Genomic DNA, 12,153 nt, shown 5'->3' with positions numbered 1-12,153 from the left:
AATTCTCCAGCCAGCTGGAGAGAATCTTGGGAGATGAAGTCCACAAGTCTTAAAGTTGCCAAGTTTGAAGACCTCTGGTCTAAGTGAATAACACTTTAGACATTTATTCATCTGATACAACAACAATGGTTCTTTCAAAAGTCTCCTATATGCCCCCCCATGTTAATTTCTGGTGGCCTACATGGTCCAAGTTCTTGTTCTCCAGGAAGCATACGTATCTATTTCCTTGTGTGATGTAGGGAGGAGGTGGAAGAAGATGCTATTCTACATTCTTAGTGATTGTCCTTCCATCCTGACAAGACATCCCACCTCCCCAATTGTTAACCTTGCTAAAACCAACACAAACTTGCTCTCCTTTGCCTCTCTCAAAAAATATTGTAAAAGGGATGACTGTATTTCTTTCCCCCATAACTAAAACCTTTATCTATAACCTCTACAGGAAAAAGTCAGAATGTGATTGTTTAACTAGTAGGCTAAATATTTGTCCCAATACATTAAAGACACTGCTAATCAAAACAGACAGGTTTTTCATGGGCTTATCAGGACTAACATATTTTGCACCTGAAATAGGAGGGGGAGAATGAAAGCCGCTTTATACTAATCTGCTCGTGTTTAATGCACTCCAGAAATGAAGCCTGGGGACAGAAAATCTGCTGCCTAACGATAGCTGCTTTGTAGCATTTCGGGGCCATGGCACCTGGAGCCTGATGCCATGTAAAAGAACAAGGCTGTTGTGCAAGGCATATGAACAACCCAGATGGTCCAGAGCAGGGGAGAAGGAGGGAGGGGGAGATGGAGGGTGGAGGAGCAGCCCAGAGTTAGAGGTAGAAACATCTTCATGGCTGGCACCCAAGTCAGACTTGGGAGGAGGGAAGCTTGCTAGTGAAGATTGGCTGCTACCTACCCCCAAGAGGCTCCTTTGCAAACTTAGAAGGGGTGGTGCTAAATAGCCTGGAGCAGAGGCTTTACGTGAATCCAGCTCCTTCCATCCCACTGATAGTGACAAATATAAAGAGCCACTTGGAGAGAAGAGGTTTGATTTCCTGGGCATACATACCTGGGTTCCATAGCAGGTACTGGCAGTTCAATTTGGCAAGGATTAGAACAGAGCAGTAAAGTTAGTTGCCAGTGGCACCTGCGGCAACTCACTTGCCTCTTTTCCAGCAGAAACAGCGTAATCTCTGGACCATGATCTTTTTCTGTCGGTGGAATGTCCTGGATGCACTACTACTAGTTCTGGTGCAAGGCTGGGTGCAGTCCATGAGTCAGGAGTATGATTACTACAGCTGGCCTTCAGATAACTTTCAGCATGGACACTTCTATACCAAGCAATCACAGTGTGTGGACATCCCAGCAGATCTGCAGCTCTGCCACAATGTGGGTTACAAACGAATGCGCTTACCTAATCTGCTGGAACATGAATCTATGCCTGAGGTCAAGCAACAAGCCAGCAGCTGGGTACCTCTCCTGGCCAAGAGATGCCACTCAGACACACAGGTTTTCCTCTGCTCTCTGTTTACGCCCGTCTGCCTGGATCAGCCCATCTATCCATGCCGTTCCTTATGTGAAGTTGTGCGTGATTCATGTGCGCCTGTCATGGAATCCTATGGCTTCCCCTGGCCTGATATGCTCAACTGCAACAAATTTCCTTTTGACAACGACCTCTGCATCACAGTGCAGTTTGGAAACAACCAAGTTACACAGCCACCAGGTAACAGTGTGGAGGGCAGGGGAGGTGGGATGAAAAATTAATACAGCTATTTCTTATACCATTCCTATAGAAGCCCCCTTTACAATTCTCCTTGGACTTTGGTTCCTAGTAACAAATCTCCTGCATGCTTCTGTCTATATTCTGTCTATGTTTCCTGGTGTCAGTGCTTCCAGATGTTTGGACTTCTATTATAGGTAGTCCTTGACTTATGAATTTTGATCACATGACCATCGGGATGCTGGCACAATTGTAAATGCAAGGACTGGTTATGACTTTTTTCAGTACTGTTGTAACTACAAATGGTTGTTAAATGAGTTGTTGTCATTCAAGGATTACCTGTACTAGAATTCCCAGCAGTCACCATGCTGGCTGGGAAGCTCTAGGCTTGAAGTCAACACACTTAGAAATTGTCTTACATTGGAAAACACTAGTCTGGACTTCCACTCTCTATCCTTTACAATTTCTACATATTAGGCAACTTGTGCAGACATTTGCCACACAACACTGTACCCGCATCAATGTTTTCTCTCTCTCTGTATTATAAGAGCAGGACATTACCTTCTGCTTCATTATCCTCCTACCTGCCTTAGGGACACTGGGGCTTTCATTCTCTCTTATTGTCTATATATCCCAGTACCTTGTAATTAACGCGTGTTACTATCAGTGCAAAATACAGTCTGTGAGTAGCCTCATATATAATTTGTTCCTTCTAATGATTTCAGGATTTTCTTTTATTCTGGAATATAACTTCCAAGCCCAATTACAAAAGCAGTAGCATTCATATAGGATGAAACATCCAACATAATGTAACTTTTTCTCTAGTATACATCTTTTAGGAGTGCAAGCTTCTCCACATAATGACCCTTGAAGGAACTCATCCTCTCAGGCATGCAATCTGGGAGAAGTGAATACAGAGAGAGTTTAGAAGTAAAACCAAAAAATGTTTGCCCACACATAGGCATGCATATCTGCTATCTACAAGCAATTGTTTGCAAATTCTTTGGCCCAGCAGCCAGCTGGAGGCACTGTCTGATCAAAAGAGAACCCAGGCTAATTTCAGAGGTATTCCGATTATAGAGCAAGCTGGAAAAAGAACACAGAAACTCTTTTTTTTTTACACCTAGACTTGGTGAGCACCAAATCTGGACCTGGTAAGAACCAGTCTATATCTGGGATCTAGGAAGCACCATTTTTCACAGAGGCTTCTGAATGTAATCAACAGTATTTATGGAGCTGAGAGCTGAAGAAGCTTCTTGGATGATATGTGAAACGTCTCTTTAAAAAAAATCCAGAAAGTCCAGTTCCCTCTTGAAAAATCATATTTGGGACAACCATGGCCTGGATAACTGAGAATCTCCATAGATAGATATGGAGGCGAAGCATATTATTTTCACCCCAAACACCATAGCATTCAGAGCAATTTTTATGAGAATGTTTTCCTCACACAAGAAGGAGATATAGCCAAGCTACTTCCATAACCCAGGCCTTAGAAGCCAAATCCCAGCAACCTCCAGCACATAATGTTTCTCAATCTTGACTATTCTGGGAGTTGAAGTCCACATCTCTTCAAGTTGCCACGGCTGAGAAATACTGCCAGCACAGCTTTTAGCTCCAGGTTCTTTCATTTCAGAATAGCTCTGCTGTACAACCCAGAGCAAGATAAAAAGAACAGCAGGAAAACAGAGGAATATTAAAATGGATGGTTTGGAAACATCAGCACTAATCTGTCTCTCATGCACATACATCAGTCATATTCACTCAACTTGCAAGACTGAATCAAGACATTAGCAAATACCTAAACCTTGTCATTGATACAAAACTATTTTTTCTCTCAGACAACCCTGAAGTAACTTCTACCTGAGCTCACCTCCCCCACTTACCCCAGTCCCCATCAGCTGTGTCCTCTAAAAAAAAGATTACAAAAATTATTTATCTGGCTTGAATAGGAAGAGACTCAAAATCATTGTCTCCAAATATTAAGTTTCCCTAGGTATACTGTTTGTTTTTTCATTTTCTGTCTCATACACCCACAAGATACCACAGCCATTCAGGAATGTTTGATTAAGCTCCTCCTCCCCAACTCGCTCTAAGGACACTAGTCACAATCAGTCATGTAGAATTTTAATAATCATCCACAAGAAGTAACTTCCCCCATGCCTATTTTGTGGTGGCTGAAAGATGTCTCTATAAAAGAAAATATTTGTAGCTCAGGGTTGAACTGTGGAATCCGTGGTGCTCTCTGAGCTTGGTTGTTTTCTTGTAGATACATTACACAATTACCGGTACATAACAAAGTCAGTATCACTATGTTGCCTAGTTGTGTGAAACATCTGCAAGAAAACAACCAAGCTTGGAGCTCCACTGGGGAAGTATCACACTGGAGGTGATTGATGGACCAATAGCTGATCTCACCTCTCCCCTCCTATGTACATTTTTGCTCCCTCCCCATCTTAGGTAAAGGTAAAGGTTTCCCTCACACATATGGGCTAGTCGTTCCCAATTCTATGGGGCAGTGCTTATCTCTGTTTTAAAGCTGAAGAGCCAGTGCTGTCAAAGATTTCTCCATAGTCATGTGGCCGGCATGACTAAATGCCAAAAGTGCACGGAACGCTGTTACCTTCCCACCAAAGGTGGTTCCTGTTTTTTCTACATGTATTTTACATGCTTTCAAACTGCTAGGTTGGCAGAAGCTGGGACAAGTAACAGGAACTCACTCCGTTACGCAGCACTAGGGATTCAGACAGCCAAACTCCTGACCTTTCTGATAGACAAGCTCAGCGTCTTAGCCACTGAGCCACTGCATCCTTTCCCCATCTTAATTACCATAATTTTAAGTATACATATTTTTATTGCTACCAGTTTTATTGCTTTTAACCTTGTAAGCCACCCAGAGTTACCTTGTGGATGGATGGATGGAATGGATGGATGGGTGAATGAACAGGCAGGCACTCACAGAGTAGCAAGGATTCCACAAAGTCACTATTCCCAGTTGGAATGGGGTAGAAGTGCTGTTAATGTAGGAGGGATTTGGCCAAAATCCAAAATTTCTCATGGGAACATAATCACTATGAAATGTATTTGGAGATAATCTCTACTGACTCCCATCCCATTGGATATTTAGGAACAGTTAATAATGTATTCTAATGGGGTTTCTCTCTGTATGCTTCAGAAGGGCAATGCAGATTTTATTCTGTCCTTACTACCATTTTTGGTCAATGACTTGATTAAGTATAATGTTTGGCAAACTGAAGAGGTTCTTGCTAGCAAAGTTCTTTATATGCCTCTGTATTAAGCAAGTCATGTGTAGTGCTTGATGGAGAGTCCAGGAAATAACAAAAAGGCTAAAGAAATAATCATGCAATGAATTTTATAGTACTTATCCAGGATCTATCTTTAATTCAAACTCACAGTATTGGTCCAAGTTTATGTCTTTCTTTATCTGAGTTAAAAAGAAAGATGTCACACTTCTTGTATTTTAATACTCATAGAACAGTAAGAGCCTTAGCCTATCCAGTTTAATAAGTTGGAAGAAAACTAGACCCACTGGTGGGGGGTTTTTTGTGGGTAAAAAAAACCCCTTTGTCCTTTATTGCCTTTTTTCATTTTCCTCTCCCTTTCTTCAAATGTATACTAATATAGTAATTATGCAAATCTTTCTAGATGTTGAGAGTGTGCAACCACCATGTAGGATCCAGAGTAACAACTAAAGAGCAATGCTCTAATAACGCATCCCATTAAGGCAACATACATTCATGAACAATATTCCCTTTCCTGCTGTCTTAGTCTCATTTGCCCACTGAGTAGAATGCTGGGGGCTGCAGTAGAAAGGAATGGGAGAGGCAGGTAAAAACTAAATTTGATTATGGTATATTAAACTTACATTTCATATAAACGTGATTATTCCTCATCTATTTAAGCATCCCCATTAACATGTTAAAAATAGAATTCAGTAGCTATACTGAGATGGTTCTTCAAAGGGGTGCATTCAAAGAGTTGAATATTGCATAATACTCTTTAGTAAAGATCTAAAGCTCTCATTATCCAGTGGCCAACATTTGGCAAGAATGTTTGCAGTTTATTCCTTGTATACCTAAGTAGCACCAAATTGAGAAAAATGTCGATCAATATTCTATATTCTAACAGCTAACACTTCATATATTTAGAGTTACATAGTTACATAGTTACATAACTCTAAATAGATACCTATCACCCTGGCTTAACTGATAAGGAGTTGAACTCTGTGGCTTAATGGTTAACACATCTGCCTAAGATGCAATACAGCACAGGTTCGAATCCCAGTAAGGGTATGGCTAGCTGATGAGAGCTAAATAACTTGAAATAGATCTATACTAGTCTCCCTTTATTTATTTATCAGCACAAATACAACACAAATGTAACAAAAAGGCAACAGTAAAAATATTGGGTTTCTGTCTGGATGGTCTCTTATGACGAGCCGATGGACAGAGAATGGAAGCAGTGAACTTCCTCCCATATTTGGGCATACCAGGGGTTGTGACTTTAAATATATACCTTTCTCTCTGGCTCAGCTGATAAGGAGAGGAACTCTGTGGCTTAATGGTTAACACATCTGCCTAAGATGCAATACAGCCCAGGTTCCAATCCCAGTAAGGGTATGGCTAGCTGATGAGAGCTAAATAGCTTGAAATAGATCTATACTAGTCTCCCTTTATTTATTTATCAGCACAAACACACACACACACACATATATATATATATATATATATATGAAGTTCCTTCAGAGACAATATATTTTGATTTTCCTAATATCTTTTGCAGGCTTCTAATTCAAAAAGTAGGAAAAATAAATGGAAAGCAACTTGGACAAAGTTGTTGCATAATAAAAGAAATGGGAAAAACACACAGGAATAGCTATATGGAAAAAAAGTTTCCCTGAAATATGTTCCTAACCCCACTTTTTTCAGTATGAAGTTCCTATTTGGATAGGGTGAATTCTGTATTTTTTTAATTTATTCGGGATATTTCAGGACAATTACAAAGTTCATAAGGCAAGGTAATTAGGAAATCACCATCATCACTTGAAGTCAATTGCTTATAAAAACAGAGACAGGAATATACAAGGCAGAACGCTAAATATGCCTAATTTTTCTCAGCTCACATTCATTTTTTGCATCTTACAGTGTCGAAGATTTGCACCCAGTGCGAGATGGAACACAAAGCAGATGGCATCATGGAGCAGATGTGTTCCAGTGACTTTGGTAAATCATACACACAAAGTATCAGCAGGAATCTGAGACCAGGAGCTGTTGGGAATATGTCAAATATTTGTTATTCTTACTTCCTTTTCCCTGCTTGAACTCCACTTATTTTCAACCAGATCCTTCAGCAGCTTCCAGATTATTTCTGGGATCAAATCAATATGATTTTTTTTGACTCACCGTAGTCCTAAATTCTGACTCCAGGAAAAAACCTTTGTCTGAACCCATCTCATCTCTTAATAGATTGAATTAGGATATTTTCTCACATTTCCAAGCAGCCTTGTCACTTAGGTCTGCCTGATTTGTTATCTTCCAACATCCTTGAATATTCTGATTTTTAAAAAACAAAGTTTTAATAACAGCCTGATCATATAATTCATATAATGGTGTTATATTCCCTTATAATTATTAGAATTTCCAGTACTTTTTATTTTTTCTTTTGTTGATGTTGTAGTGCTGCATTTAAAAGGGTATATCATTTATTTGTTGCCTTGAATAGTCCTTGTTGAAGAACCAGGGTCTACATTTTAAAAATAATCATAATAAAATATTTATGTAGTTATAGTTCAGTCCTTCAAAAGATGAGATCAGCTAGATACTTAGAATAATCAATCTAGGCCAGTGTTTCTCAACCTTGGCAACTTGAAGATGTCTGGACTTCAACTCCCAGAATTCCCTAGCCAGCAATGCTGGCTGGGGAATTCTGGGAGTTGAAGTCCGGACATCTTCAAGTTGCCAAGGTTGAGAAACACTGATCTAGGCGAACCGAAGATTGAAAATAACCGTGGTTAAAGATGGCCGATTTTTCCTTATTAAGGAACTAATGTATAGGAGACAAGATGATACCAGCAGCAGAACATGATACATTTTTCATGTACATTTTCACACCCTCAAGAGAAGCTAGGTCTACCCAGACTAAGGCAGCTGCTTCATGAAGGCAATTGTGTGCCATGAAAGGAAAGCAGTTTATTACCACAGGCGAAGGTGGAGATTAAGAGATGGGCTTGCAGGATATTCTACTTCTGGTGTCACATTAAGGTTGTCAGTCTTGACTTCCATTTAATTCAGGGATGAGCACCAGTTTCTTCCCCCCACCCCCAAATGAAATAGCTTTTTTTTTAATAGTTCAATTCAAAAACACAACTTGTAGCATTTCCTTAATTTTTTTCCCAGGGTTTCCCCCCAAAAGTTGTTATAAATCAATACCTGACCTTCCTTTATTTCCAGGCTGTACGTGGTAATATAATGCTCCTCCCAAAGTTGCACATTTCCACCCACATAACCAAATATAAATTTGTTCCTGCATTTTGGATGATCCAGTTCTTGTGCCTTTTGGAAGATCTGTTCATATGCGATATTCTATTCGAAACAATCTGTGCTAAGAGTCACCCAAAGCATTCCCTCACGTGGGAAAATCAAAAGATGAAATCAGTAGTATATCACTATACAAGTACAATAATTCCCCCAAATCCTATACCTGCATTCAATGCTGTTGTGCTCTATAAACTTTTTAACAATCCAAAAAAGCTCTGAATTCAGACTGTAAAAAAAATTGGATAAGCTATATCTTCTCCAGATACTCTCACTACTGAAACGGTGGTGGACTTCAGGGATGACCAATGGGACATAGCTAAAAATCTGGTAGCTGGGCCTTGAAACAAATAGACATCTGTCATATGCAAAAAAGTCGCCAGTAGGAAAATGTGGCAAGGGATGATTAAATCACTCCCATTGCAGCATTAACCACCATCTATCTATTGTCTTTGGTCTTCTGCTAGCATTTTAAAGGTCAAGTCTTAAAAAAATTCATAAAATCAAAGGAACTATAGTAAACTCCATAATTTGCATGCTTACAATTTTATCTACTTCTCTAATTCTACCTTCACTGACTTCCCTCCTTAAGTTGTAATGTCTTAAGGCAATTTATGATCTATCCTCTCTTCCACAGTGGTGAAGATGCGCATCAAGGAGATCAAAAAGGAAAATGGGGAGAGGCGATTAGTGGCCACTCAAAAGAAAAAAAAACTGCTCAAAGTGGGGCCACTGAAACGCAAGGACACCAAAAAGCTGGTACTGTATATGAAGAATGCAGGCACCTGTCCATGCCCTCAGCTTGATGACCTCAGTGGCAGCTTTCTGGTTATGGGCCGAAAAGTGGGTGGCAGATTGCTAGTCTTGGCCATTTACCGCTGGGAGAAGAAGAACAAGGAAATGAAATTTGCAGTTAAGTTCATGTTCTCTTATCCATGTTCCTTGCACTATCCATTCTTTTATGGATCAGACCCCCACTGAAAGCCCCACACACAAATATCCTTTTTCTGTGGGCGGGCTGACATCAAGATACAAGCTGTTAGAGCCCATTTTTCTGAGGATTCTGTTTTCCATAGGATAATTGGGTTTGATTTTAAAAATATTCTGAAGAATCCTGCACGTTGTTGATACTCATATGACTTCAGAGATCTTACAGAAATTCTTCCTTAGCCTTGAAATACCATCAGCTGCCAAATAAGAAAAGTCTATGTGGCTTTGAATAATAACATCATCACATCTCAGTGTATCTTCTTTTAATCTGAATTGCTCAGTGTTTTAATGGAAACATATAATTAAATGAACATTTGAAATAAATTCCTCCATTTTCATTTCATTCTAATAAAAAGTCTTAAATACATAAAGAGCAGGAAATCCATGTTTAATGAACCATTCATTTATACATTCTTTTAAACCTCTCTAAAGCGATTTATTACATTATTTTTTTAACAATAGTCCAGGAATCAGATTCCAAGTATGGCAGATCACCACATGTACTTGAAGAAATATATATTGCTCAAACTAGGATTCTACTAACCTGACCAGATTTTGGGCTTTCTTATCTTCAATTCAAACAAATAGAATTTCAAGCAAAGATTGAGCAATTTTTTGAGATGGTGCTAAAAGGCAGTCAATAGTTTTGAGCAAGGGATTCTTTACCCATAATTTCACTTACATACATCCCTGCCATTAGCATCTCTACCCTGAATCATGTGGGCATATTTTAAGGCCAAGTTACTGGATATGTTTTGAAACTATTTCTAATATTGTTCTGGAGGCTGGCAATGTGAGTATCAGTATTGCTGTGTTTGCCTTCAAGGAAGGATGCCAAACCAACCAGGCCTTCCAGGTGGCTATCCACCATACAGGATGCCAGACCACCAAGAGAATAGATGCCAGCCAGATGGCAAACAGGGTGAAGTTGCTTTCCTTGTCTCCTACAGCTGGGCACACAAATGCATGTATAGCATTTGCATGGCTGGGAGATAGGAGAACTGCCTAAAACAAAGAAAATGGAAAGGAATAATCCTTCTCGCACAAAGATACATTTTTCAGAGGGACTTATTCCGAGCCAAAACTTTCAGAGAAAAAAAGTGGATGAGAAGAAATATCTTTTCCAAATGGGATAAAAGCTTTTTTAGACACTCTTAACAGTGTATCTCAACCTGGCAAGTCTAAGATATGTGGAGTTTGCAAAATTCACATATTTAATTTTTTTATTTTTAATCCCACCTTTATTATTTTGTAAATAACTCAAGGTGGCAAATATATGTAATACTCCTTTGTCCTATTTTCCCACAATAATCATATGAGGCAGGTTGAGCCAGAGTGATTGGCCAAAGTCACATACCTAAGGTAGGACTAGAATTCTCACTCTCCTGGTTTCTAGCATTGTGCCTTAACTACTAGAGCAAACAGTCTTACGTGACACACACACACTGTGGATATCGAGATTGCTTCTGCCATCATTGTTGCCCCAACTCTTTTAAATATTTGTCTACAACAGGTAAGTTTTCATAGATGAAAAAATGGACATTTCTGAAGTTTTAGGACAAAAATGGGTGGCAGGGGGAAGTTGGGAGAAAAAAACCTGATAGGTAGGTGATTTGCACCAGATAGAATCTGAAAAAGGAACACTTTGAAAGTTGTGTCTTAAGAATCAGTTATGTAGGGAAAAAGCATTATATCGCACAGGCCCTAAATATTTTCTCATAGACTCTCTGAGTTTATATTTTAATTTGCTATCCATCTATGTCTTTTATTTTACCCCTAAAAGGTATCCTTCTTTGGGTTATATGATGACATTACAAGCAACAGAATAAATAGTACTGGTGGCTTAGTTTCAATTCTCTATCCTCCACTGTATTCCAGACCTTATGTTGTGCCAAAATATGTGGGATTGCCACCAAAGATACAATATTTTGGAGTAATGAGAACTTTTAGTTCCTAAATCTCCAGGTTTAATTACTTCTAGTGTAATCTATACTTTTCCTTGCAAGAAGATTGCCTATTTGCTAATTAAATAAAATGAAAATTGATTGTTAAAAACTGACAAAATACATTTCTCCAATTAAGCTTCACAACTATTGCATTGAGTGCCCCCTACAGACATAGATCAAGTCTTTTCCTCATAAAATCATCTCAAACACAAACACAAATACAGTTTTGAAAGTTGGAAGGATAGATGCGTTGCTGACACAAGGAAAATGACCAGTTCTGGGATTCCACTTATTCAACTTTCCCTATCAATTGCTAAAACATCCTCTTAAATTACTTTCATGACAGAACTTTTGTCTATTCTTATAAACAAAACCTCTTCATTCTGCTCTCAGACTAATGCAACTCAAACTCATTTGAAAGGTTAGGGTTCTCACTCCAAAGATAAGTTATAGAAAAAACATCCTACATGGGGGTTTTTTTCCACACAAACACCACCAACATTATCCTGAAGAACAACTTTAAAGCTGACCACCAGGAAACAGAACTTACAGTCAAGTGAAATCTGAGCATACCCATAAATTGTATGTTTTGATTTATAGTTCCTTTACATCATTTTATATCTATTAAATCTGCCAATGCGAGACCCACCTTTGCTTAAATACTTCCGGGGGGGGGGGGGGGGGAATCATTTGCAGTTACTCTATTTTCTTCTCAACTCTACCAATAATGAATATTTTTTTAATTCAAGCGAGAATAGCAATAGCAGTTAGACTTATATACCGCTTCATAGGGCTTTCAGCCCTCTCTAAGTGATTTACAGAGTCAGCATATTGCCCCCAACAATCCGGGTCCTCATTTTACCCACCTCGGAAGGATGGAAGGCTGAGTCAACCCTGAGTCGGTGAGATTTGAACAGCCGAACTGCAGTCAGCTGAAGTAGCCTGCAGTGCTGCATTT

The 12,153-nt window shown here is 39.2% G+C and overlaps 1 protein-coding gene across 1 annotated transcript; it reads left to right on the top strand.

Moving 5' to 3' along the window:
• Positions 1-1,188: 1,188 nt before the first annotated feature.
• Positions 1,189-11,953, top strand: SFRP5 (secreted frizzled related protein 5). Its single transcript, XM_032225955.1, has 3 exons — positions 1,189-1,711; positions 6,871-6,948; positions 8,897-11,953. The coding sequence occupies exons 1-3, from the start codon at positions 1,189-1,191 to the stop codon at positions 9,238-9,240; spliced, it is 945 nt and encodes a 314-aa protein (XP_032081846.1). The 3' UTR covers positions 9,241-11,953.
• Positions 11,954-12,153: the final 200 nt, after the last annotated feature.

This window comes from Thamnophis elegans, chromosome 10 (assembly GCF_009769535.1).
Source record: "Thamnophis elegans isolate rThaEle1 chromosome 10, rThaEle1.pri, whole genome shotgun sequence".
Lineage (NCBI taxonomy): Eukaryota > Metazoa > Chordata > Lepidosauria > Squamata > Colubridae > Thamnophis > Thamnophis elegans.
The sequence above is the reverse complement of the archived record's forward strand: the minus strand, read 5'-3'. Positions and strand labels throughout refer to the sequence as shown.